Raw genomic sequence first — 27,345 nt, 5'->3', positions numbered from 1 at the left:
ACCCAGGGGGGCCAGCCATCTCCTGCCACCAGCCTCGATCTCCCCAAGGCAGAAAAGCAGCCCATCCTAGATGGGAATGTCACTGTCTGTGAAGCGGCAGATGCCTCTCCACACAGAAGCACTCCCACATCTGTGTCCACTGCCACCCCTTCTTCCCCACCAGGTTTTCCAGAACTTCCCCATCTCGGGCACTTTATGCATCTGCGCAACCGCTCAGTGCGCCACTGTCTACACCGCTATTGACAGTGTTTCTCAGCTGGGGCCGCGTCTGCACCCAGGGAACATGTGGCGATGTCTGGAGCCACTTTTGGTTGTCACAACTGGGGAGTGCTCCTGGCATGGAGTGGGTGGAGGCCAGGGGCTGTGGTAACCGTCCTGCACCGACAGGACTGTCCGCCATGACAAACAGTGATCCGATCCAGTCGGTCATGCTGTGGGCTGACCACACCTAAGAACAGGCATTTTTATTATTATCCCCGTTTCACGGGCGAGGAGACACAGGCTCAGAGGGAAAGTGACTGCCTCAAGAAGGCCAAGACCCTAGAGCTGGCGGGTCCTCCCACTAGGTGGCCGGCCTCTGCACCAGGAAATTCAATCTGAGCCTAGGCCTGGGCTGGATTCCTGGGTGAGATGCGTCCCCATCTCACCCTGGTGGGGCCAGGAGGAAGAGGATGAACTAACCAAGGGCTTTGATGGGGCTTTCCCAAGCTCCGAGAAGGCTGGGGCCCTGCCTGCTGGGAACTCAGGCCCCAAGCCCTGAGCCGCCTGTGGGACACCCGCACGTTCTTGGCCAGGAGAGATCAGGCTTCAGACCCAGGTCGCTGTGGCCACACCTCCTGTCTCCCCAGACAGGCAGGTCCAGGGCCGGGGCAGCCTGGTCTGATTCTGTAGGGCCCAGGTCCGTCTGTTAGCACTCAGGATAAAGCCGCATTCAGCGTACACACAGGGCTGGCTTTGTGTAACACCCACGCCCCCCCACCCCCGGGGCCTGCAATTCCCTGCCCCCCAACCCTGTGCACTCTTCACCCCAGTCCCCCCCTCCCCAGCTGTCTCCAGGGGCCCAGCCCACACCAGCCCTGGAGGGAGGGAGGTGTGTGGCTGTCTTTGTCCCCGTCCCGGGCCCTGGCAGCCCGCAGGACCCAGACAGCAGTGAGACAGTAGCTGGGGCTGCAGGGCCGGCGGGATGGGATGCAGGGGCAATGGCGGAGGCCCCTGCAGACTGAATGGGTGTGGACAAACCCTCACGGCTCTCCTGCCCCCTCCAGGCTCAGCCCCAGGGGCAGGAGGATCTGACTTTTGGATGTCTATATCCACAGAGTGAGAAAAACGCTCCCAGAAATGAGCACCGGGCTCAGTAGGGCATAAAAGCGTCACCCTGGTCCCCGGGCCACCAACCCCCATTGAGTCACAGGCCCAGGAAAATTCACACGGGGGAGGGGAGGGAAAAACTCTCCAGAAAAGAGAACTACAACTGACCGCTGGCTGGACTTGGTGAGCCAAGGGCCTGGGTCCAGGCTTAGGGAGAGGGAGATTTGCAAGGGTTGCTGACACTACAGCTCAGGAGCACCCTGGAGAGGGGCAGGGTGGTGGCAGGGAAGCACAGTGGCTGCCTCAGAGGGCCCGGGTCCCAGCCTGGCTCTGGGGGGCCCTCTCTGAGTCCATCACAGTCTCCCTGTGTCAGCGGGGGGACAGTGGGCAGCAGGATGTGCGGGGGACATGTGCTCAGCGTGTAGTGCTCCCCGGAGGTGGACCCAGACACGGGATGCTCACTTCCATCCTGGCTCCACCAGAACAAGGGTGGCCCAAACCCCTCCACCCTCGAAGAGACGTGACCTGCTCTGGAATCGAAGAGGGAGCATCTAACGGAAGACCCTGCAGGGCTCCCTGTAAGGTGGGCACTGAGGCCTTTGGTGCAGGGCACGGAGGGAGGGGCAGAGGGGGGTACAGGCAGAGGGTGTAGGTGAGCAGAGGCCGGAAGCCAGACCCTCCTGGATGCCTCTGGACATGCCCAGACCTGGAGGTGTTGAGGGGGGCAAGAGAGGTGCCCCAGCAGCTGGGTCACCCCCACCCATCAGGAAGGCAACACCCTGGGCTGAGTATTCTGGCCAAGGAGGCCCTGAAATCTCCATCCAGCTCCAGTCAAGCCCCACCGGCCCGGATGCTGTGCGGGAGGAAGGCTGGTCAGGCACAGCAGCATCGGGGCCCACAAACAGGTCCGACGAAGACCACCCTTGGGCACCTTCCACGCACCCTTCCACGCACTTTCACACCCACGGTGCTGCTTCCAGGAGATGCTCAGCTTTAGGGGACAGGAACGCATTCTCTGGGGAGTGGACCATGCAGTGCCTGCTGGTGAGGTCAGTCGCAAACCAGAGACCCAAGGGCATGTGCACCGACCATCCCTGGCCCCAGCCGTGTTCTCACCTGGCATCACAGGAGCAGGGCTGTGGGCAGCCACCTTCTCCACAGGCCTGGTCCTGGGACCCACCCAGCCTGGGGCAGCCACGCCCTGACACTGTCGGTCCCCACCCCACACCACCCCGGGGATGCCTGAGACTCAGCGTGCGGGTCTCTATGGCACACTTCAGGGCCCGCTGAGGCCAAGTTCATCGAGCATGGGCTCCCTCCCCCCACTAAGTCCCACACATCCCTCTGGGCAGGCACCGTGAATCCACCAGCAAAGACCCCTTGGGGGAGAGAAAGGTGCCTCCCCGCAAGGGCCTCGGAGTCAAGTTCAAAACATGATGTGTGTATGAAGTGGCACCAATATAAACATGGCTCTCCCCCAGCGGCAGCTCACAGAATCCTCTGGCGCGCCTGTATTGGTTCCGAGGAGCGCAGGGAGGCTGCTGGGGCCCATTCCCAGTCGCAGTTTGAGAGCCGGACTCTCAGGATCAGATGCCTCGCGGGCAAGAGAAGGAATCCCAGCAGGACTGCCAACGCGAGGTGGAAGGAGAGGAGGCCCAGCGCGGCCACAACCCTCCCTCTCTCCAGAGGACCCTGGAGCCGGCTGTGAAGCTGTGGTCCTTTAAGGCTGGAACCTCATTTAAGAGTTTTAAAAGGGTAAAGCAGGCCACACCCAAGGCATCTGCAGGGCGGGCGGCTTCAGGACTTCTGGCCAAGAGTTGGGCCCCAGGTCACTTAGTGACTACTGGCAGATATGGAGCCACACCAATCCTGCCTCAGTTTCCCTAATCTGATAGACTGTCCCTTTACCAAGGCATAAGCAAAGACGTCCCAGGTCAAATGCCCAGGACGACACCTGCAGGGGTGGGTCCTGCCACTGTCCCTGACCACAGGACTCATTGCCAAGCAGTCACAGACCACAGGGGACACAGCAGGAGAGGGCACACCCAAACTCACTGTAGTCACTTTAAGTATTATCATGATTCTAACACATGACCCGGGGCCACTGAGCTGAGCCTCCCCAATTTAGGTAACATCACCATGCCCATTTTGCAGACGGAGACACTGAGGCTTAGGGAGAAGTAGCCCTAGATGATGCAACTAGGAGCAGGATTGAGACTTGAACCCAGAGCCGCCATATAGGAACTCAAAAGGGAGAAGGGTTTCATTCTCCTGCTAAATCTTCCTAGCTCGCCCACAGCGCTGGTCCACCTGCCGCCTGCCCCGGGAATCTGAGGTTGTGGTTCTGACGTTCTGGTCCGGTCCTCGTGCATCCACTGTCTGTGTGACGCTGTGCGCATCTGTCTCTTTGAGAGGAAGTTACATCATCTGTAAAAAGAAAAAAAAAGAACCAACCAGGGGCAGGGGTGAAATAATGGATGTGAGAGCTCAGAACGGGACAGAACACAGCACACCCAACTGTCACCATTGTCACAATTACTGACACTCCTCTGGGGACAAAAAGCATCCCTCGTTCCCATGATGCTCCTTGGAAATGGTGAGGTTTGCCGGGCTGCAGAGTACAAGCCTGATGAGCCAGGTGTTCCCTGACTGGCTTCTGTCCCCAAGGTGGGAGATTTGAGCTCAAGTCAGTCCCAAAGGTCACCCAGGATGGTGGCTGGACCCAAGGCCCCCCAGGGGCTAACATGCGCTGGATCCCATGTTTATATTGGTGCCGCTTCATGAACACATCATGTTTTGAACTTGACACTGAGGCCCTTGCAGGGAGGCACCTCTCTCTCCCCCAAGGGCCCGCCGTGGGAACACAAGCCGCTGGGAAGGAGAAACATCTCCTCGCTCTCATTTCATTCTGGGCATCAAGCCTGTGCTCGTCACTTGGAGGGCCGGGGGGCTCCTGCCATTTTTCTTCGTAATTTTTCCCTTGGGGAGGGTGATGAATGCAGCAGGCTCTCCGGGGTGACCAAACCCATCTTCCAAACGCAAAATGTCACTCTAATTTAATTTAGTGTCCTCTTTCCTTGTGAATAATTTCACATTAACAGGTTCGTGCACCTCGTTGGAGAGGCCCCATCCTCCTTTTCGTGGTCTCCTCCAGAGACAGGCACAGTCCCTCTGGGAGGTGCGGGCACAGCTCTGCCCTGTCCTGGTTCGTCCTACACTGGCAAGAGAGGAACCGTGAGCTGGCCGCTCCCTAGATGCCAGGCAGGGGAGTCAAACCCTTTATGCACATCGTCTGATTGAATTCTCACCGTCATTCTGTGAGGTCAGTACTCATAGGACCCCCACTTTGCAGATGAGGAGACTGAGGCTGGGAGAGGTGAGGCGACCGCCAAAGACCACACAGTCCAGGGCTCAGAATTGAGTTCCTCTGACCCCAAAGCCTGACCGTTTGCCCGACCCCCAGCAGTCCTGAGTGTGATTATCCCAGAATGTCAGAAACAGCGGGACATCGAGCCAAGGGCTTGTGTTGAATGTGACTGATCTTGGGGTCAACAACAAGTGCCTGGTGTGTCACCCCAAACGCAATCCATGAAGCTGGTATTTATGGACTGTGGTGCCCACCTCCGAGCCAGTGCAGAGCAAAATCCGGACCGTGAGGAAGGAAGTGGGTGCCAGGAGTTCTGGGCACCTGCCATGGCATAACACAGACGCTGACAGCTGCCCTCTCCTCTGCCACTTCCTGTGTGCCAAGCCCCTCGCCACGAAAGACTTCACCCAGTCTCTGAGTTTTTCATGACAAGCCCCGAGGGGCAGCATTGGCCCCAATCACAGGCGAGGGGACAGGCCTGGAAATAGTTGCCAAACTCCGAAGCAGATTTGTGACACGGGAATGATACACAGGATGGCACGTGTGCGACACAGAAATATAATCGCATTAAATGACCTCGCAGTGGACACCCACAGGGTCCAGAGCTGGAAGGCCTGTAAGGGACACGGGCCTGTGGAGTGAAGCCGGTGGCTCCCACCTCCAGCTGTGTCTTTGGTGCCGTCAAGGAGACGATGGTCAGGTGCCTGCATTTGCGATCCAAGGGGACCCCACCTTTCAGTTAGAGCTCAGGTAATGCAAAGACACAATTCCCATCCAAGTTTCTGGACCTCTGTTCTTGGGGGCAGAGCCTGGACCTGAACTGAGGGCAGAGCAGGGGCCCCAGGGTTCAGATTCCTGTTCGGAGATTTCGTGGCTGTAAATGGGGAGAGGGTGGCTGGAGAATTTGTTAATGTGCAAGAAGAACCCACCCAGCCCACGGGGGCACTGGGCAGTCGGTGGGGGGCGGTGCAGCGGCAACTGAGTTTCTCAGAAATAACGGGGGCGACAATGGGGTGCTGGGGCTCATTTCTCTCTCTTCAGCTGGGGATCTGGGAGCAGAGTCCACCTGGCTCCTATCGGCCCCATGGAGGTTTCCAGACCAGACGACCCCCCTCCACCGCCACCCCCACAGTCTGTCCCAGGGGAGGGGCAGCTGGCGTCCTTCCTGGTTAACAAGCAGCCAGTGCATGGGGCCCTGTCTGGCCTCCTGGCCGCACACCGAGGAATTAGGAATTGGCGCTGTCTGAAATTTATGAAAATCTAATCTTGTTAGGCCTGCCCGGATGAGACCCGCCTGGCGGGGCCTCATTGTCATTCTGCAGAGCCCCAGCGGCCCTGGGGTTCCAGCCACTTCATTTACTGTCCCCTCCCCCACCCACTCCCACTACATTTGAATAGGAACCCAGCTCCCTGCCCCCCCACCCCAGCCCCCCGAATTTTAAGTACAATCAAACCAGCTGTCAAAGGAATAACTTTCTGATCACTCCTGGTGCCATTTCAAACACCCCCGATGGCATGTCTATTTCTTAGGGTAAGACCTTTTATGGGTAAAAAAATTTGCTCTTTCTCTTGAGCTTTGGGGGGCGGGCGGCAAATCTAGGCCGGTTTTCTCTCGTTTGTAAAACCAGATTGCACTGCTTTCAGAGGGCTTGCTTTGTGGCAAGCGCATGGCTGAGCACCTGGCACCTGGACAGGTGAACCTGGGACACTGTCCCATGTCGGGGAGGGACACTGAGAGGGGACAAGTCATGTGGTCAGCAAGGGTGGGGACTGGGGCCCACATCAGGGCCTGCAGTGGTTCCCTGCCCTGCTGTTCTTGGTAGAATCTTAGGATAGAGGTTAACAGCATGCAGCTTGCACCCAGTGGTCCTGGGCTCAAGTCCTTGCATTGCCATTTGCTGTGACCTGAAGTAAATCTCCCAGTACTCACATCTGAGGAGAAAACGGAGAGATAACTAAGTCCCCTGTACACAAGGTTGTAGCAAAAACTACCCGAGTTAACTTCCCTGATGGAACCTCTTGAGTCAAGAACTCCAAGCTCTGGGCTAGGCTCCTCCTACGCCTGTCCCCTCTCCCCACAAGACATGAGCTGCAGGCATCCAAACTCACAGTGGGTGGAGAAGGTTCCCTGAAGCAGGCCCCGGTCCAGCACCATCACTTATGTGCAGTGTAGGCTGGGGCACCTCTGCAGAGTGAAACAGCAAACGCTGGACATTTTCAGGTGTGAACCTTTGCTCCAGCATATCGACAGCTGGGTGCTGATCACCTGTTTCCAGTTCCCCTGGGCTCCTCCCCCATGTGCTCTGTTCCAGTCACTTGTTTTCTGTTCTATAAAAGCACCATGCATGACCCACCTCAGGACCCCAGCACGTGCCGTTCCTCCTGCCTGGAATGATTTTTCCTCAATATCTTCATGGCTTGCTCCCTTCATTGCCTTGATCCCGGCCCCCAGGTCCCTGCCTCGGATTAAAACAGCCCTCTGCCCTCCAGCCTCCAGGCCCCCCATCCCTGTGCCTGCTTTACTGATCTCTGCAGCCCTGTTCTGGAAGCTGTATATGACCCACCCAAGACTGCACTCTCCGCCTCTCTCCCCTGGAATATCAGTGGCGCAGAGCGAACTCATTCTCCATGGTGTCCTCAGTACCTAGAATGGTGCCTTCCCCAAGGCAGGCACGCAATGACTACACTGAATAAAAAAGCACATTTATTTATTTATTTATTTATTTATTTATTTATTTTTGAGACAGAGTCTCACTCTGTCGCCCAGGCTGGAGTGCAGTGGCACAATCTCGACTCACTGCAACCTCCACCTCCTGGTCAAGCAATTCTTGTGCCTCAGCCTCCCAAGTAGCTGGGACTACAGGCACCCGCCAGCACGCCCAGCTAATTTTTGTATTTTTAGTACAGACGGGGTTTCACCATGTTGGACAGGCTGGTCTCGAACTCCTGACCTCGAGGGATCCACCCACCTCGGCCTCCAAAAGTGCTGGGTTTACAGGCGTGAGCTGCCGCACCCAGCCGAAGCACATTTATTCTGGTGTACACAGATGAGTGTGCAAGAAGGCCCCCTGCAGGTTTGCACAAAAGGTCACAATCAACTGGGAACCACTGAAATGTCCCTGGCAGGGATGACACCACCCTGGGAAGCACAGCCACCGGTCAGTCTGTGTCCTCACAGGATGAGCCCAAACTGGGTTAGAAAAGAACAACAAATATATTTTTAAAAATACAGGTGAAATCTTCTGATACACACCTATATTTATGAGTGACTGTCCATGTCTGCACAGACCAGGGACCAGCAGGGCATGCGTGAAACTGCCAGCTGTGGGTCCCTCGAGAGGGACCACAGACAGCAGGGGACATCCCCTTCCGTGTAATACACTTCTGCAATCTCAGCATTTTGGGGCACATATAATCATATTTATAGTAAAAGAGGGAAAAAAAAAGAATTGAGAAGCATCTGTCAGTATCCAAAACAGACAGCTGCTCCCATAATGAGGTTTCCCAGGTGGTCTCTGCGGAGGTGCTGTCACCCTGGGCTGACAAGGGCTGCTGGGGGAAGGGCTCGGAATTAGGGTGGGAAGGCCGGACAGTCTCTGCCTGACCCTAGGAGCACAGATACTGCACTGGGAATGGGTGGGGCAGGGAGGGGTACCTGATCACCCCTCCACGTGCCCTGGCTGAGGGCCCCAAGGTGGCATCCAGGCACCAGACAGACATCTCAGCTTCCTGGGCCTTCCCTCTCCTGGCCTGGAGGTAGGGGTGGGGTGGGGGGGCAGTACATGGAGCCAGCCATGCAGGCTGCCCTGTGACACCCACTGGTCCACTGTCTCTCCTTCACTGGGCCACTCCAGGGAGGAAGGTGTCTTCTCTGGGCCTCCGTGGTGCGGCACAGCAAATGGGCTGGCAGATGATGGTTCTGAGGGTGCTGTCTCACCACCCGGCCTCAAGCCCCAGGATCCACACTCATGCCCGCTGTCTAGAGACCACTTCCACCTTTTCTTCACCTGGCCGACTCACCACAATCTTTCCTCCCTCCTTCCAACCTCCCTCCCTCCTAGGTGCCAGGATCAAAGCTGACAAGCCCGACAAGCCTCCACCCTCAGGTCGCATGCACACCTGCAGTGCCCTGTTGGCCTTGGTCTTCCCCTTCCAGGCTCCCGCACTAACTCCCACTTGGCCCCCTGCCCTATTGCCTGAGCCTCTCAGGCTGGGTGTGCCTGACTCCGCGTTGTATTCCGTCCCCAGCCAGCACAGACCCAAGAGATTTCAGAGATCAACGAACGGCACATACCTGGCCTCTGTGTGCTTCTCTTTTCACTGGTACCCTGTTCTAGTTTGCAAAGGGCCACTCAGGTTAGGGGTGGGCTGCCTTTTTATACCACCCAGAGAGAACTGTGCAGAACCCCATTCATTTCTGAAGCTTCAGGAGTTCCTGAGCAACACAGAGAAACACGTGCTTCCCCACCACCCCCCCAACCCCCAACCAGTGTCCCGAGTCATCATGCAGGAGGTGGATCTGGAGGAGGATGCAGCTGTGGCCGTGGGTGAGCCCCGGGTCTGAAAGTGCATTCGGGGAACAGGAAAGGATACGGTCTCTAGAATCATTTTAGAACCTGATGATTTTAGAATACTCCTCCAATAAGAAAAGACAAAGCTGTGCCTTTCATCCTTCTTGCTATTATCCAAATGAAAAGAACTGATGGGATTTTTGTTTCTATTATCACTGACATCGAACACCTTTAAACATCCACTGTCAGCAAAATATCAATCACCATTTGAGTTATTGGCAGAACGGAGTGAACTCACAGTGAGCGAGCAGTCAATGGACATGTCGGAGGTGCATAACATGCGAAAGTTATTTAAAATAAACCAAATGCATCTGTTAAATGAGGAGAGTGGATGACAAATGGGGAACGGGTGGGCGTGGGTCAGTGAGTCCGTGGTAGTGTCGATGGCCACAGCCTTCTTGGAGGATATTGAGCGGTGCCTGTCAACGTTACACATGCACTTGACCTTTCAACCCTGCAAGTTCAACTTCCAGAATCATATCCATTGGAAAAATTCACAAAAGGGCCCAAAATGTATATCTAGATATACACAAAACAAATACATATATACACACACATATATATCCTCGTTCATACATATATATTGCATGGGGTGTTTTTTTAAATGATCAACCAGAGACCATCTAAATGCCACCAAACACACCTTGGTGCATCACATTATGGGATAATGAGGCCATTAAAACAGATGACATAAATCTACGCTGAGCTCTAAGCAGGGGAAACTGAGCTTGGAGCTGGATCATCTCTATTGTGGGGCCGTCCTAAGCAGCAGGGTGTTCAGCAGCAACCTGGGCTCTATCCACTAGAGGCTAGAAGCACCATCGCCTCCCCATTGCGACATTCAAAAATGTCTCCAGGGATTGCCAAACGCCCCCTGTGGGGCAAGTCACCCCTGGCTAAGAACTGCTGGTCCACTGTCTGGCTCCCAGGAATTGAATCCAATTCAGTCTGATAATGGCTGGATGCTGGCAATTACTGTGGGGCAGAAATAATGAAACTGGAGCGGTAAATAAAATATGGATCCATTTTTATAGCAAAATTGAAGATAAAAAATTGAATTGTTCATGATGACTTCTTCTAGATGAGGGGGCTATCCCTTTTACTTTTTTGTATTCGTAAATTGTTTGCATTTTTATAACAGGCATAACACTTTTAATTTTTAAATCTTAATAATATACCAGAAAGACTCTCGCGCACACACGTGTGTGCCTGCATGCACTCACATGTGTGTTTCCAACCGGCCGACAGTGACGCACGTATGCCCTCGCCACTCGGCAAGCACCTCGTGCTCCTTGGTAACCAGCAGATGTTTCTCTCAATTACTGATTTTCAAGAGCCTGGTGTTTCCTGACATGAGCCAGGATGGCGGGCGGCGCCCGGGGGAGGGGAAGTGAACCAGGGCTCCGTTTCCAAGCCTCTTGGACAAAAAGCGAAGCCCTGGATCAGGAAGCACAATGCGGCCGGTATTTAGCCGCTTCTCAATAGTGCCTCATTCAATCCCCGGGGCCTCATTGATGTCTGCCGCGTGCTGGAGAGCCTCCGAGGGTCAGCCGGCGACGGGCACCGTCTGGAGGGGTCTCGGCGCTAACCCGGGGTGGCTCTGCCTTTTGGGAGCAAGAGGGGCCCAGCTATTCTTGGTCTCCCCTAGGACAGAGGCAGGGAGGCGGGCAGATGGGCAAAGTCAGACGTCAGAGAGGCTGGAGGAGGCGGTGAGGGTCTGGGAAGGCCCCTTGCACCATCAGGCTCCCAAAGTTGAATCCAATTCAGTAAACACTCAGAGCAGGGTGGCTTAGTGGTTAACAGGAACCCTGGCACTGACCTGCCTGGATCCAACCCCCAGCTCTCCCCATGGCCAAACACGGGACATCAGGAAGTGATTCATTCACTCTCTGTGCCTCGGTTTCCACATCCGGAAAAGCGGAATACCACTAGCACCCACGCATGGGTTGCTGTGTGGATGCAGTGGAGTGAAGAGCCGTTAAGTACAATGAGCCGCACCTGGTGCATACTTAGGTGAGCAGTAAGTATCAGCTGCCGGTAAGAGGGCTGCTTGCTGGGCCCAACATGCCGGTTCTCCTGGGCCCCCGCCCCGACTTCATCACCAATTGCCCCGACTGTGGTCCATGCCTCTCGGCTGCCAGCACCCTGGCCGCCCTGGGAGCAGAAGGCCTGCCTTCTTGGGGCCACACCTTTGCCCGGGCTGGCCCACCTGCCTGGGGTGCCTGCCCTCCTCCTGCTGCCCATTCTCGGTGGCCTGCGTCTACCCCATTTCCAATGGCCCAGCCCCTGTAGCCACTTCCTTCTCTGGCTGTCTCTGGCAGTTTTAAGCTCTCCCATGTGGTGGTTAATTTTGTAAATACCACCCAAGACATCTGCTATGACTTCTAAGAAAATGTCTAAGTCACGACTTAGCCTTTCCTCGGTCTATGTCTTGCTGCCATCGTTGGTCTGGCCACTCTGTCAGATGCAATCGCCTCATTCCTGCAGCCTCCTCAAAGCCGGCATGAGCCGGGCATGCAGGAGCCCTCCGGTCCCGTCTCTAACTGGTGGACTCCTCTTTAACCCTTAAAGCCCAGGGCTGGTCGCCTGAGAACTGCCACAATACTGCATAGTAGTAGTAACTACTGTGGTGTCAAGCGCAGGCCACCACCACGTGGGACTCCCACCTACAAGGAATAGAGTGTCCCATCATGAGTGTCCCTTCACCAGTGTCCCTGGCACCTGGTCCACAGGCAGCAAAGAGACCCACAGCCAGTCAACACATGATCAGCCAAGCTACTACCTCCAGAACAGTACAGAGGCTCATGGTGTGAACCTGGATGTGGCACACACCTGCACCCTAGTCCGGACTCTGCTACCTGACACCTGAGTGCTACCCTCCCCTCTCTGGGCTTGTTTTCCCACCTTCAGACCCTATGAGTAAATGGGGCCTCACTCATGCAACCAACATGGGAGTTCCATAGTAAATGCCTCTCCCAAAGCCTGACAAGTGGTGGCCACTATTGGGTTGTTGCTAATAGTAACATTACAGAGGTGGCCATTCCTGCCTCCCTTCCCAAACCCTCTGTTTGAAGCAGAAAGCAAAGGACCTCGTATTATAGACCTCTGTGCCCCTTCAATGTATGTTGAAGCCCTGACCCCTGGTGTGGCTGCATTTGAAGACGGAGCCTCTAGGGAAGTAATTAAGGTTAAAAGAGGTCATAAGGGTGGGGCCCTGATCCAACAGGATTACTGACCTGATAAGAAGAGACAGCATAGAGCTCGTTCTCTCCCTCCTCCCTCCATGTGCTGGCACCAAGGAACGGCCATGTGAGGACGCAGCCAGGAGGTGGCCATCTACAAGCCACAAAGCAGTTCTCACCAGAACCCAAACTTCCCGGCCCCTTGATCTTGGACTTCCCGACCTCCAGAACTGCAGGAAAACAAATGTCTACTGTCTAAGCCACACAGTCCCGGGTTATTTTATTACAGTGGCCTGAGCAGAATAATACACCTTGTTTAGACAGACAGAGGGGGCTGAATGGAGGGAAATGAGCTGCAAGGTGAGGAGGCAGGACCCCTGCCCTGGATGATGGACTTGCAGAATCCCAGCTGCACCCCTTTGGTACAGAATATCAGCAACCTGCCCTCTGTCTCCATGCAGGGACGCCTTGTGGGGGGGTCTGATTTTATTTTCCATGAAAGACATTTTCTTCTGTCATCTAAATCTATCCTCAGGCCCTTTCCCTTCCTATTCCCTCACCGCGGCAGTGCATATATTTATCATGCCCCTGCTATATGCCAGGCCCTGCACAAGCGCTGAGAATTCACGACGATTGAGGCCAGGCCCCAGGAGCGAGGGCACGCAAATCCTACTGTGATCTGTCCTCTCTGGAGCAGAGCAATTTGATCCTGTACCCCAGAAATCAGGCTGGACTTATATCTGGACAGACTAATGTGGACATACGAGGAATAGCTTGGAATCTTCTAAAGCGGTTCTGACCACAGTAAATGTGTAGTAGGTACAGTGAGCTCCTGCTGTGTTTCATGCCCCGTATGAAAGGATTTCTGTCATCTCATTTAACTTTCTCAGCAGCTTCCCAGGAAGTACGCTTGTCTTATTATCATCCCATTTTTGGGATAAGGAATCTGAGGCTCAGAGAGGTGCAACAATGTCACCGCCCACCCCCCACTCGCCCCGCCCAGAAAAGTCACAGAAGTTCAGGTGGCAGGGCCACACTTTCCCTGTGCCTGGGACACGGAGCCTGGTGCTGTGATAGCTGTTCTCACTAGTCACAAGAGTGGACAACAAACTCAAAACAAAGTATCCACTCCGAAAAGCAGCCTCCAGCAGCCCCGACCCCTCCACCGGCAGCCACGCCTTCACCTCCTCCGACCTCTTGGAAGCAGCAAAAGGCAAAGGCCTGAGTGTGTCAGGAGCCCGACTGAGCTGGAAGGTCACTGCCATCATGACCCACGTGTCCCCCGAACATGCCAACTTGCTGACCCTGGCCTGGCGCTTGGCTCATCACCTTCATGTGGGGCTCAGAGGCCCAGGAAGACCCCTGGCCCGCAGGTGGGGCATTCCTTGCTACGAGTGTTTTCCGGTTTGGGGGAGGAGGGTCTAGGAAATGCTGCTGGCCACACTGACAGTCGGCCCCTGAATGGATCGCTGGGCCCAGCGGCTGCCCGAGGAGGGAAGGAGCTCAGGTGGGAAGGGCGACCTCGCTAGAGAGGGGGATCCAGGGCAGCAAACGTGTGTCCAAGGGCGTCTGTGTGTCTGCCTCCCACCTTTGATTGTTTGGGCATGTGTCTTTTCCTCTGGGGCATCTGTCTGTCTGTCTGTCTCCGGTGTGTGACTGTCTGGGGTCTAAATCCGTTGAGTCTTTCCGTGTGTCTCCATCTGTATGAGTCTCTTCCTCTTTCTTTTTCAGGCAACATGAAAAACAGATTCCAAGAAGGAAGTTCTAAGCCTCCCAGACATCAGCCGCCTCTCCCTGTCCCCGCCCCACGGGCGAGGCTATTCCAGCCCTTGCTATCACTTCCTTTCGAAGCAGCATCTTCCAGAAGCAGAAAATCCCAAATTCTGGGAAGACGAGGTTCTGACCAACTGTTCTGCGAAGGGAGCAGGGGAAGCTTCCGGAGGTGTCTTTTCTCTGAGCGTCGAGATGGGGACACAGCAAAGCTGTGGAAGGCAGGCAGCCTGGCTCTGGATTCGAATCCACATGCAGCCACCTGCTGTATGTGTGGTGTCTGTGGTGACCTGGCCCCTTGCTTCAGCTTCTTCACAGTAAGGCACGAATCAACAACAGTACTGGCCTCACAGGACTACTTAAGGGTGAACTCAACAGGGACATAGGTACTAGCTCTCTGAACGCTAGCTGGTACACAGCAAGTGCATAATAAATGGTGATCATCATGACATGGCAAAGCATGCATGCTGACTGGGCAAGCATGGTGAATACATCAAGGACGTCAGGCGCACGTTTATTAATGATCTGGAGTGGCTGATACTGAGCAGGTAAATTCAATTTATAGAATCGTAACTGGTACGGAAAGAGGAAGAAAGAGAAATGGTGAGAAAACTCAAGAAACCAGAAACATCCATCAGAAGACAGACCTAGATGGGAGCTCATGGTCCAGCTGCAGAGGCTCAAGGGGCCGACTGGCTGGGGATCAGCTCTCCTGCCCTCGAGGGGTGGAGCTGCGGGAGAGCCACTCAGAGCTGGACCCCCCACGAGGAGAGGCCTCCCTGCACTGCTGAGCACCCACACAGGGACCCTGTGGTCCGAGGAGGAGGAGAGAGAACCTTGGCGCTCATCCCTCAAGAGCAGAAGGTTTGTCCACGTGGCCTCGTCTCCCTACTTCCTCTTTTGCAAACACACCCCCAGTCTATTCTGCACCCTGCAGCCAGAGCAATCTTTAAAAAAAATCAAGTCTCTGACTTCCCACACTATGCTCAGGTTAAAACCCTGCAAGGCCCACCCCACCTCACCACTGCACTTCCCATCTCTTTCCTCGCTCACCATGCGCCAGCCAGCCTGGCCTTTTGCCCGCTCCCACTCCAAGGCCTTTGCACATGCAATTTTGTCTGTGGGAAGACTTGCCCTGGGTCTGTCATCCCACATGCGCTCTCACCTCTTCTCTTACTCTGCATCGCCTGGTGGCCTGTCTTGGTCACGAGGGGCAGTGCAGGGTATGGTCAGGAGCATGGATTATTCTGTCTGTGGGAGCAGCTGTGTGTCTCCACTTCCTTGTCTGTACCATGGAGTGAAATATGGCCCCGTCTCATTGGGTTGTTTGAGGATCATAAAGAACTCAGAAAGCACCTGGTGTGTCGGAAGCACTGAGTACGTGTTGGCTGCTATGAGAAACCATCTTCTTTCTAAGTTCTTGCTTGTTCATTGTCAAGTGCACCTCACCAGCAAGAAAGCGCCTCGATGACCCTTATTTATCCTGGAGCTGTATCCACGAGGGCTAACACCATACCTGACACAGTAAGTGGCCCTCGATTAACATGTGAAAGAGGAAGGAATCTATGCACAGTGTCCATTCCCCAGCACTCACATCTTTCCACCAAAGCCAGAGACCAGAGGAGGGCATGGATGTGAATGGAAACTGAAGGGTCTTTCAAAAACTAAACCTGCAACTACCATCCGACCCAGCAATTGCACTCCTGGGCATTTATCCCAGAGAAATGAAGACTTAATGTTCACACAAAAACCTGTGCATGAGTGTTCACAGCAGCTTTACTTTTCATAGCAAAAAACAAAACAACAACAACAACAAAAAAAAAACAACTGGAAACAATCCAGATGTCCCTCAACAGGTGAATGGTGAAAGCAACCATGGTGCATTCATACCTTGGAACACTACGCAGCAACAAGAAGGAATGAACTATTGATACCTACGGCAACATGGAGACGTCTTCAGAGAATTACGTTAAGTGAAAAAAGCCAATCTCAAAAGGCTACACAGTGTATGACTCCATTTCTATAACACGCTTAAATGACAATATTATAGAAATGGAGAAGAGATTAGTGGTTTCATGGGTAAGGGGGTGGATACAGTTAGAAAAGGGTAGAATGAGAAGTTCTTGTGATGGGACTGTTGTGTCTTGACTGGTGGTTACACAAATCTATGCATACAATAAAATTGCATTGAACGAAACACACACACAGACACACGCACACTCGAATGAGTGTGTGTAAAACTGGGGAAATGTAAGGTTGATGGTTTGTGACAAATGTCAACTGCTGGCTTTGGCACTGTACTACAGTTATGTAAGACGGTACCATTGGGGGAAGCTGGAGGATATCTACATAGAACCTCTCTGTATTATTTTTTACAGCCGCATGCTAACAAACAATTGTCTGAAAATAAAAAGTTTTCTGCAAACAAGTGAATGGTCGGGGAGTGCCCTGTCCCTTGGCATCACTAGAATCGCCCTGGCAGAGGCTGAGGCCAGCAGCCTTAAGCGGTCCTTAGGGCCTGGCCCAGGCCTGGCACGGGGGGAGGGGGTTAGTTTCCTGCAAAGGGAGGGTAAGAGCCGAAACAGAAGCCGCTTCCCTCTCTCGCAGCCTCCCTCGCCTCCCGCTCACAGCATCTGCCATCTGGCTGCTGCAGCCACACGAAACCATCTCTCGGCTGTCATCTCTCTACTTGCAGGTCTGGCTCCCAGGTTTGAAGATTAAATTCTAAACACGTCATTTAAAATTTAGAAATGAGGAAAGGAGATTTTAAGTAACCTGGAAGCATTGGCTCCTATTGTCTGCCCCAAGTAACAAGCACGGAACCTCCAACCTCTGTCTTAAAGGTGACAAGAGCCAGGGGAGGGAGGGCAGCTTGGGATTCCCTGATGTAAAGTGTCACTGCCTCCCCAATACAATCAAATACTCCTAAAAGGATGTCCCAAACTACCACTATATCCCCAAGAGAAAGTATCACTGTAAAGTATCCATGTATTGCTCAGGAAGAACTGCAAACTTCTCTGCCAGTGAGCACTTCAGGTACAGAAGAGCCAGGAACTGCAGGGATCTCTGAACAACAGAAATGTCTTTGAAGAAGGGTCCTCCTCTGTCTTCTCCAGAACTTGGAACAGAACTAGAGCAGGTTTGTGATAATGAGCACCTAGGAGGGGGGACCTCCTTAAATGATCTGGTTAGGGACAGCCTTTCAGAGGAGGTGGCTTTTCAGCAGAGACCTTAAATATGAGGAGAGCTGGGGAAAAAACACTCCTGGCTGAACAATGGCAAGTGCAAATGCCCTGAGGTAGGAATCTTTGTCTCATTCAAGGGCAAGAAACCCTACCTCCTGGGGCATAGGGTGAAGATGCAATGAAAAGCTAGCTGCTTTGGGGCTTGGCAAAGCTGCACTGAGACTTCCTGCAGGTGGCTGTGTGTGTGTATTGGGGCAAAGGCAGCATAGACAATGTGAACTTGAAACGATTCAGGTATCATTTTCCCGTGTGATTTTCCAAAGACGGCACACATCAGAACTGCTGGGGAAGCCCCTTTCAGACAATGGGGGAGCCGTGTCCAACAGGCTGAAATCGACATCGTTCAGTGGTGGGTTCCGGGACCTGCAGGGAATGGACTTACGAGTGCCCACTACGGATGAACAGATTCCAACCAGGCGCTCGCTTCCTTAGTGGAGGAACCACTTGTTCAATTATGAAGCCCAGGATGTAAAAGCAACTGCCGGAGCCACATAGGTGAATTTGTTATGGTGGAAGGGGGTGGTCACCTGGCACTGTGAGTGGCTCAGAGATCCCTAAGTGATCAAAATTGTGAACGACCCAGGGGAAAACTTTGGGAAAAAACTCACCCTCTTAGATACTGAGTTTCTAGGGAGGAGAGTGGCTTAGAAGCCCCTAAAATGGGTCAGATGAGAAAAGGATGGGGCCAGAGAGGGGGAGGGAGTTGCCCAGAGACACAGAGCAACTGTGCAAAGTTGGGCAGAGCCACAGCCTGCGCCTTCCAGTTCCTTGGGTACAGGCTGTCCACGCAGACATCCCTGGTGGGAGTGAGGGTCACAGTGGCTGTGACCTTGACCATCTTTACAAGGTGAGCCTAGCTTGTGGCACGGAGTCTGGCTTGCACTGCAAGCCCCAGGGAACCATGGGGGGGATGAGTGGATGGTAAAAACGACTTCTGCCCGTCAGACACTCAGACACACCAGCGGGGAGAGCTGCAGCCACTCCAGCTTTAGCTGGGTCGTGCTAAGAGCTTTAAGTGCATTATATCATTCAAAGCTCCCAAGGAGCTGCTTTGAGGAGGCCCGTCATCACCCGCATTCCGCAGATGAAGGGACTGGGACCTCAAGGGCAGCTGCTAGGGCTAAGGTGTGGTTCTTATACCGGAGATGATTTTGCCCAAGGGGACATCTGGCCATGTCTGGAAACATTTGTGGTTGCCACAACTAGGAGGGGGTGTTACTGGCATCCAGTGGGTGAGGGGAAGTAGCTAAACATCCACCCTGCTACGCACAGGAAAGTCCCCCACAGAAAAGAATTATTGAGCCCAAATGTCAGCGCCAAGGTCAAGAAACTCTGGATTAAATCAGATGATAGTGAATATCTAAGGCACAGTGCCGGGTGCATAGTGCTTGCTCAATAAACATTAGCTAGGCAACAGCTGATTCCTAATTAGGCCTCAATGTGAAGACAGCAGCAGGGACTTAAATCACATACAACTGGTTTAAAGAATAACAACAACTTAGTCTAAAAAAATCTGCTTTGAAAGCAAACGCTTAGGAAAGGGCATTTGTTCATTTCATACTTGGATTGTACATTTCTGAAGGTTGGAGTCGCAACTACCTTGATCACCGATCAACGCACATTGGCACCAACCACCATGCCAGACACACAGGAGGCGCTTCGTAAATGCTTGTGAAATGAATACATGGGTGAGGGAAAGTGGCGGAGAGCAGTCTGCGTGAGGACGTAAGCACTGCTTCACAGGTCCTTCTCTGGAGGCAAGAGAATGAAAATCATCCCACGGGTTGGGGCCGGGTCAGTGAGAAAGGGAGGGAAGGAGTTCTGAGAATGTCGATCTGCAGGAAAATTGGAGTCTGAGACAACTTCTAGGTTCCACCTTTTGCACGAACGGCAGTCACTGAGCGTCTTTTTACCCAAATGCATACGAAACCCTAAGCTAAAGGGCCTCTAAGAAACCAAGGGCCTTCATTCAGTCTTTATAAAGACCTGGAATGGCCCTGGGTGGCCTCCGAATTGCAGAGCTGTGCTCTGACCGGCTGGAAGCTCCCAACGGTGATCTCTATTGCTGGTTGTTCAGGTGATGGGATTTCCAGGCGCCCCAGGGCCTGGGAGTCCCCATTCATCAACCCTGGGTGTTACCGGGGACAGGACCCATTGTGATTCATGAGGCCTGGCTGAGTGCTGGTGGGGCAGGTGTGAGGAAGGCGCCCATGTTCCTTCCTGACCTCTCCAGCACGCTCCATCCACTTGCGTGGAATCACGGCAGTGGGGAATGAGAAACACCCCTCCACCACTGCCACTGGGAACCCCCGTCCCTCCAAACCTGCCGCCTGCCTGAGCTCCTGAGGGCACCCTCACCCTGCATAGGCCTCCTTCCTGTCGGGGAGGGAGCCTTGCGCGAGGCAACGAGGGGTTGCCCCGAAGCCAGTCCCACTTCTACCATCTGCAGGTGACAGCGAGAGACCTCTCTAGGGTGTCCCCCGCCTGAGACGACCGTGAGGATGGTACGGCGCTGCCTCGTACAAGGGTGGTCCCAGCATCGAGAAGGGAACGGCCCTCCCAGACCTTTCACTGCTTAAAATAACCAACTTTGTAATTTAGCAACCATTGTCATTTCACACTCAATTTTGTAAGCAATAATAGAGCTCTCCATATACCCTCCACCGCTTCCCCTACTGGCAGCACCTTACAAAACTCGATTCTCTGTGGTTTTCCCAGAATCAGAACTTGTGTACTTTTTTGTCACCCCCTCATTTTACAGAAGGAACTGAAACCTGGTTAGTCCCTCCTCAAGGTGACACGGCCAGCTGCGAACTGGACTTGGCCACCACACCTAGCTTAGCAGACCCCACCCTCCCAGCTTCTCCTCTCTGCCTCAGGTACTCTCCCCAGGGTCTTCCCACTGCTGACTCCTTCTCATCCCTCAATTCTCAGCACCAGGTCAGCCCTGCTGAGAGACCCTCTCAGACCAATAAAGCAGCCCCCAGGCACAGTCATGTGATGCTGTGGAATCTCCTCCTCCGTTCAGTATCTGACTCTGTTTCCCATCTGCACCAGACTAGTAGCTCCCTGAGGGCAGGCTCAGGCCTGTTCCATTCACCAGGTCTTCCCATCTCCAGTGGCACAGGGAAGGAGCTGGATAAATGAACAGGCGATGGGTGATTCGCCCAAATACCGCGTCTGTCCTCCTTCCTTAGGTCACTATTACACACAGACAAACACAGCTACCTTTGATGGGAGGTGACGGCGTAGCAAAGGCTCCCAGTAGGAATGAAGGCTTGAGCTGAGTGTGAATGGTGCTCAGAGCAGGGGACCAGCTCCACCAGCGCTTCCCTGTGTGACCTTGGGCAAGCTGTTCTCTGAGCTTCGGTGGTTTCATCCATAAAATGGGGAAATGACAGCCCGCTGCCCTTGCATACCTAAGCACAAAGTCACTGGTAACTAGGCGCCCAGGTCCTGGGTCTCCCTGAAGTGTCAAGGTCCTAGGCGCCGGCCCAGAGGAGTTTCAAAGTCAGCCTTTAACTGCCCTCCCAGTAAAGAGGCTGCTGAATGCTAGAGCAGGCTCCCGTGGCCACCGCCCCACACCTGGAAGACAAAAGGACACGAGAAGGAGAGGCACAGCTGCGTCGCTGGCTGTGACCCACACTCCTCCAGTTTTTGATTTAAAAAAAAAAAAATCCCTGAAACAGCACCCACTCCCTATCAAGTCTGTGTCCCCATCGCCAGCAGAAACCAACTCCTCCTGGAGGAAGGAAAGTTCAATGGATGAGCTATAAATATTTCTGCTAGATGCTGCCTGGGAGCTGGGCTTTCTGCATGAGCAGGCCCCGCTGAAAAGGAAGGCGGCTCGCCAGATTTGTTTCGAATTATGAAAATAGATGTTGTCTCCCCACATCTGTTTTGCCTGACAAATGAGCAGCAGCTCGCCTCCTAAATAAGGCAGCACACCAAGACGGTCTTGAAACTCCGGCTTCTCCAACTCTTCAGAAAAGGAGAAGAAGAAAAAAAGAGAGAGTCCACACCTCCCAGGTTTGAGCTCTAAAAGCCAGACCTTTTCCAATGTCGTCTCTCACGCCGCAATCTCCTGGGGCATTTACGCCACCCCATCCTTAAGCTCAGATCTCCCTGAGCAGGTAGAGGCTGCTCACGTTAGAGGGCACGGATATCCCCCACTGCTTTTTAAAAAGAAAAAGAAGGCCAGGAGACACGCGATCAATTATAGAAAGTGCAAAGAAAGAAAAGCTCCCTAAACTTAAGCCAAGGGTGCGTTTTTGATGTGCTGAGAAAGGCCAGTTTTTGGAGGGAAACATCAATACTGCTGCCATTCAGTTCTCTATGCCATGCTGGCCTGGTGACTGTGTTAATATAATCATTTTCCTTTAATTACTCCAGGACAGACCCAATTACAGCGCAGACGCATCTGCCAGCCTGAGGATCCAATATTTAATAGCCCATCCTTCAGGTACATTCCTGCTTGGGAGCTTCCTGGAGCAAGCAGCCCTGCATGCATTACGAACTGGCATTACTATACTAACTCGGTGGTGGTGTTCTGGCCAGTGTGTGTGTGTGTGCGTGTGTGTGTGTGTGTGTGTGTGCGCGCGTTTCTTTTACAAGTCTCTTCCCTTGAAAATACTTCATGTTGATATTTCTTCTTAAAGACGCTGTAATTATGAGAGAGCAGAAAGAACCCCCTGAATGACTGTATAACTTGAAATATTACAAGCTCAGTCACCCCACTTCCCCACTCCGCGGGGAAATTTACAGGCTTCCAGGCTGCCACGAATAGGGAAGGACTAGAGCCCAGCAGCTCTCGGAGTTCTCGGCCTCCGAAGCACATTGTCTAGCCACCTGCACAAAGCCCATCATAAACCCATGCGGGGCACAATGGGAGTAGCTGCTCAACAGACCACTCCTGCCTGTAGGCTGTTTTGGGGGTAGAAATAAAAAGATCTGGCCAAGAAACCCGGAGTGTTATGGGACGTCCTTCTCTATCTCCTGCAGATGAAATGTCCCACCGCATCCCACCCCCAGCCCTGCAACACCGCAGTAAAGTAGGCTGATAGGTTAGACTCGCTTCATCTGGCAGAAATGAGATGCAGTTTAGGGATCCCAGGAGACATCTGGTCAGCTGCCCACGCCTGAGTCCCCCTCCCCACCTTTTGTGCCCCCTACCAAGTAAAAACCAGAGGGCAGATTGATGACTGCGGGACGGGAGGCGGTGGAAATTTATGGCTTTGCAGCAGGTCAATGGTAATAACAATAGTTTTCAGGGGTGGGGGTGGCGGAGTTAGGGGTCTAGCTGGGAGGGGGGCAGGGTGACTTCTCTCCACCCTGCAGCCCTCGCTCCAGAGGGGGACTCGGAAGCCTGCTTCCCTCCTGGCCTGAATATGTAGCGGGCCTGGAAGTCAACTGAATTTCCCAAGTCCACTGGGCTTTGTAGCTGCCTAAGAAGGAGGGGAGCTCTGAGAACCGCCCCCACCACCCACTGCAGAGTCTGAGGGAGCCAAAGTGGGCCCACTTTCTGGTTGCTGGCAGGACAATGCCTATTTGGCCTCTGCACCGGTTCCTGTGGGGCGGGTGATGGGTGATTGGGGGGCCCGGGAGACCCTCCACCCCCACAGCTTGCCCCTTTTTCACTTCGGTAACAATGACCTAGTCGCTATGGCAATGAGGTTAATTAATGCATCTATTTCGAAGAACTAAAACCTCGGACGCATTCAAGTAGGCCTGATATTTTCATCCTTAAGAAGCCAACCTCTGGTGTTGTATTTGTCTAGGCATGTAGGCATGCCTCAAAACAAAACATTGCCACAAAAGGAGGGGCTGTAAGAAGAAACGGGGGAAGTTGTGGGGAGGAGCTGGGAGGGGGGTCTCTGCCCACCCCTCAGAGAGAAGAAAACCTGGAATGTCACTTTTCCTTTTTTGATGATGGTATAAAATTAGCACAGTCAAGTAAATGTGTTATAAACACAAAGATGCTGCCAGGAGGCAAAGTGCCTTAATTTAAGGAGGGGAAGAACGGCTGAGGGGTTTTAGAAAGGGGGTTGGGTGGTCAAATGGTTGGAGGGGGTGCCGTCTGCAACCCTCCCGAGTACTGTAACCAGAGGGAAAAGCCATTTCCCCCGAGAACGTGCATCTGCAGAACGTCTAGACAGTCATAAAGAGGACAATTAAAAAAAGAAAAAAGCTGCAAGCCGCAGTCACTCTCCTCGCCAGGGTACCCACCCGGCTGCAACCTCCAGCTAACTGCCCGAGCAGGTGAAAAATTATAAAAGCAAGAAAAGCCAGTGTGGGCTAGGAGGAGGCCAGGGAGTCTGGGCCGAAAACAGTTTATGAGCAAGTGTTTTGAAATCCTGCTTTAAATAAGCCGGTAAATGAATTCAACCTTGTCAGATCTCTCTCCCCTCACGCAGACCAAATATTCCGCTGGCGTGCTGTCTAGACACAGATAACAAAGGACTTTTTACAGCGCGCAGAGACGCGCTGACAAAGTAGCCATTTAAAGATGCAGTATTGCTTTCTCGGCCTAAAACGATTTGTCAGATGGACTTAAATGAAAATGCTAAGTTATCGGTCTGGTTTGGGGTCTGCTGGTGGACTGGCTGGGGGGAGGGGGCTGGCTGCTCCAGAGAACTAGAAACCATCATCTGTGATTGGGCTGCCCTCCAGGTCGCTCTTAAAATAGGTCTGTACGTGGCCGCCCAGCAAATAATTCTGGCTCTTCTTGTTCTAGGAAGGCGCCTGCTAAGATGTCTCTAACACCTAGTAGCAGCAATTCTGTTGTAGCACTGTTCACTTAAAGGGGGGTGTGTGGCAAAAAAAGGTTACATAAAAATGCATGGGGGAGAACTTGTTTCCACCTGCTCCGGGTGGACCAGAACCAAGAGGAGAGGAATCTGGTCTCACCTCCAACTTTGCATTTTAGCCCTTGTTATACAAAAGGTCGCTGTAAAATGAGTCACTCTCCCTTCCCAGGAAAGACAGACAGGGTTGGAGGTGGGCTGGCTGCAAGGGTGTGGCCCGGGGACACGCTCAGGGTGACACCCAAACACCCTCTGAACTGGGGAGTGGGCCTCCATGCAGCCAAGGTTCCGAGGGTGGGTTCCAAGGGCGGAAGAACCGCATCCAGGAACTCCCAGAGCCTCAACACAGGCCGTGCGCTGACCTCTCCTCCAGGTTACACTCCGGGGCAGCCGGACAGGGGTGGCTGTCCTAAATGGGGGAACTAGTTTCTTCCCCTGGGACTGTCAGCTTCCAATCTAGAGAAAGACCTGCTGCCTGCCAGATGCCCAGTGAGGGCTCATTCACTCCACCGACCTTTCTCTGATGGGGTGCCGGCCAAACAGTCACTTCCTTTCGATGCCTGCCCTGCTCATGGCAGCTTCTATATGAGACTGGTCTGCTCTCCTTCCTCTGTCTCTCCTTCCTGCCCTCCCTTCCTTCCTTCTTCTCTCTCAAACCTTGTAAAGCCCAGATGCTGGAACCAGACAAAGCCCATCTCCACCACCTTCAGGCTATGTGGTCCAAGGGAAGTCACCTCCCTGAGCCTGTTTCCCAGCTGTGAAATGCGGTCTCAACCACCTGTCCTAAAGAGCTGTTGTGAGGATTAAATGCCCTGGTGCATTTAACCCACTAACCAGCCACTAACATGGCATCCACTGGCCTCTTTCAACAGCGAGGCCCTGGGCAGGCCCCTACCCCCTCTCTGGGCCTCGAGGCCCTCACCTGTGAGGTGGGGTGACCAGAAGTACCTGCCCCAAACCCATGCAATGAGGAGGAGATGACAGTGCACACCAAAGAGTGGAGCTCAGTGCTGGACCTGCGGCGAGCACCCCACAAACAAAACCACAGTCAGGCTTAGGATCCCCACCAAAAACAGCTGTCTACACTAATCCCGTGGGGAGGACAGTGCACCAGGGAGATACACCCAGAGGACCTCTCCAGCTGGTCCTTACAGCAGCCCCCCAAAAGGGTGATGGGCTATGTCAGAGGACTGCAGAGGTTCCCCCATTTCTGTTTTTGGTTTCCACACTCTCATTTTTAATAATTGCTTTTAAACAACTGTTCCTAATCTTCGCTCCTCTTGCAGCAAGCAGCCCACGAGCTCTGCTGTCTGTGGGCACAGCCTCTGGTTCTGCCCCAGACATGGATGTATAGGTTCTAGAAGGGATCTGCCGACACGGAGGAATGAGTTCAAGACGTGGAGCAATGTTCTTTTTCCGTTAAGGGGTTCAACTGAGCGACTTCCTTCTTCTCCAGGCGATCTCCTGTGCCTGGGGCACCTGCGCCTGGGGCTGGTCCAAGGCTCCACAAGATAGCACATCAGTGAAGTGACCCAGAAGCCACTGACTCAGCCCTGCCATTTAACAGAGGGACCCCAAGGCCAGAGGGGACATGACTTGCCCAGAGCAACCCAACCAGGTCAGGAAAGAACCCAGGTGCTTTTTGCCTGTGTGACTTCCCCTACACATACCTACAGCCACTCCCCTGGTCTGGCAACCACGGCAGACATTACTAATCAATTGCCACACTCCTTCTCAAAGAGCCCAGCCCTGCCTCCAAGAGCTTCCTCTCCCCACTGCACCAGGAAGGCTCTATCCATCAGGGAAATAACTTTTTTGGCCAACTCTTCCCCAAACATAATCACGGGGTGGTTGACCTGAAAAGAAAGGATAAAATATTCAGAGGCAAGATCAGAAATCCAGCAGGACAAGATCAGGGGCATTTGGGGAGCAACTGACACAGCTGGGCTCCAGGAGTCACCAGAAATATCCACAGCAATGTCTGGCCTCTGCACCTGTGCCACAGGGCCCTGCTTGGCCTGCCCTTCTCAACTCCAAGCTGACCCAAGCTTGCCCAAACTCATTTCCAGCCCACAAGGGCCCCCAGCAGGGCTCCTGAGCCACGAGCTCTCTCTAGTCTATGGGTTCCCTATCCAGGGAAGTAAGTCTGACCCTGCATCTAGATCGGGCCCTGACATTGCACCCACCCTGGGTTCGGTGTCTTTCCCTCTTCCCCTCTCACTGTGAGCACCATAAGGTCAGGCCGGGTGGTTCAGGCCTCTCTGCCGCCTCTGCCCTCACCTCGGGACAGCCTCAGCTCAGGCTCCATCTAGGGACGGCCTCAGCTCAGCGCTCACCTCGGGACGGCCTCAGCTCAGCCTCCACCTGGGGACGGCCTCAGCTCAGCCTCCACCTGGGGACGACCTCAGCTCAGCCTCCACCTGGGGACGACCTCAGCTCAGCCTCCATCTCGAGACGGCCTCAGCTCAGCCTCCATCTCGGGACGGCCTCAGCTCAGCCTCCATCTCGGGACGGCCTCAGCTCAGCCTCCACCTGGGGACGGCCTCAGCTCAGCCTCCATCTTGGGACGGCCTCAGCTCAGCCCTCACCTCGGGACGGCCTCAGCTCAGCCTCCATCTTGGGACGGCCTCAGCTCAGCCCTCACCTCGGGACGGCCTCAGCTCAGCCTCCATCTAGGGACGGCCTCAGCTCAGCCTCCATCTAGGGACGGCCTCAGCTCAGCCTCCATCTTGGGACGGCCTCAGCTCAGCCCTCACCTCGGTACGGCCTCAGCTCAGCCTCCACCTCAGAATGGCCTCAGCTCAGCCTCCACTAGCTTTGACTTCCCCAGGGGAGCAGGCACCTGGGTGTTTCTCCCCATTCCAAGATTTCTCCGTTTTCCTCCTCAAGTCATGTGAGTAATTATGCAGGGAGCAAGTTGGAGAGGGGGTGTCTGGGGCCTGGATTAAGTTGAATCAGGGTTCCTCAACCTCCACCTGCCTGACCTTAGGAAGGAGACACTTCTTTGTGGGGTGGAGTGGGGTGAGCTGTTCCGGGCATGGCAGTCTGTTGAGCTGCAATCTGGCCTCTACCTACTAGACGGCTATGGAGTAGGCACTT

At 53.9% G+C, this 27,345-nt stretch overlaps 1 protein-coding gene across 5 annotated transcripts in view; it reads right to left on the bottom strand.

Moving 5' to 3' along the window:
- PMEPA1 (prostate transmembrane protein, androgen induced 1) overlaps positions 1–27,345 on the bottom strand; it is a 61,147-nt gene that overhangs the window by 13,271 nt on the left and 20,531 nt on the right. The window contains exons 1-3 of one of the 5 annotated variants that reach the window (XM_063633457.1): positions 21,140–21,263; positions 20,672–21,028; positions 3,619–3,735 (exon numbers count right to left, since the gene is read on the bottom strand). The exons of 2 other annotated variants lie outside the window; for them this stretch is intronic. In XM_063633457.1, coding sequence (XP_063489527.1) covers positions 3,619–3,735; positions 20,672–20,822 — 268 coding nt within the window. In that variant the 5' untranslated portion in view covers positions 20,823–21,028; positions 21,140–21,263. Of the gene's footprint in view, positions 1–3,618; positions 3,736–20,671; positions 21,299–27,345 lie in introns of those variants that run through there. 2 more of the 5 variants (XM_055265573.2, XM_063633458.1) reach the window with 2 other exon arrangements.

Source organism: Symphalangus syndactylus, chromosome 24 (assembly GCF_028878055.3).
Source record: "Symphalangus syndactylus isolate Jambi chromosome 24, NHGRI_mSymSyn1-v2.1_pri, whole genome shotgun sequence".
Lineage (NCBI taxonomy): Eukaryota > Metazoa > Chordata > Mammalia > Primates > Hylobatidae > Symphalangus > Symphalangus syndactylus.
This window is presented reverse-complemented; position numbering and strand designations above follow the sequence as displayed.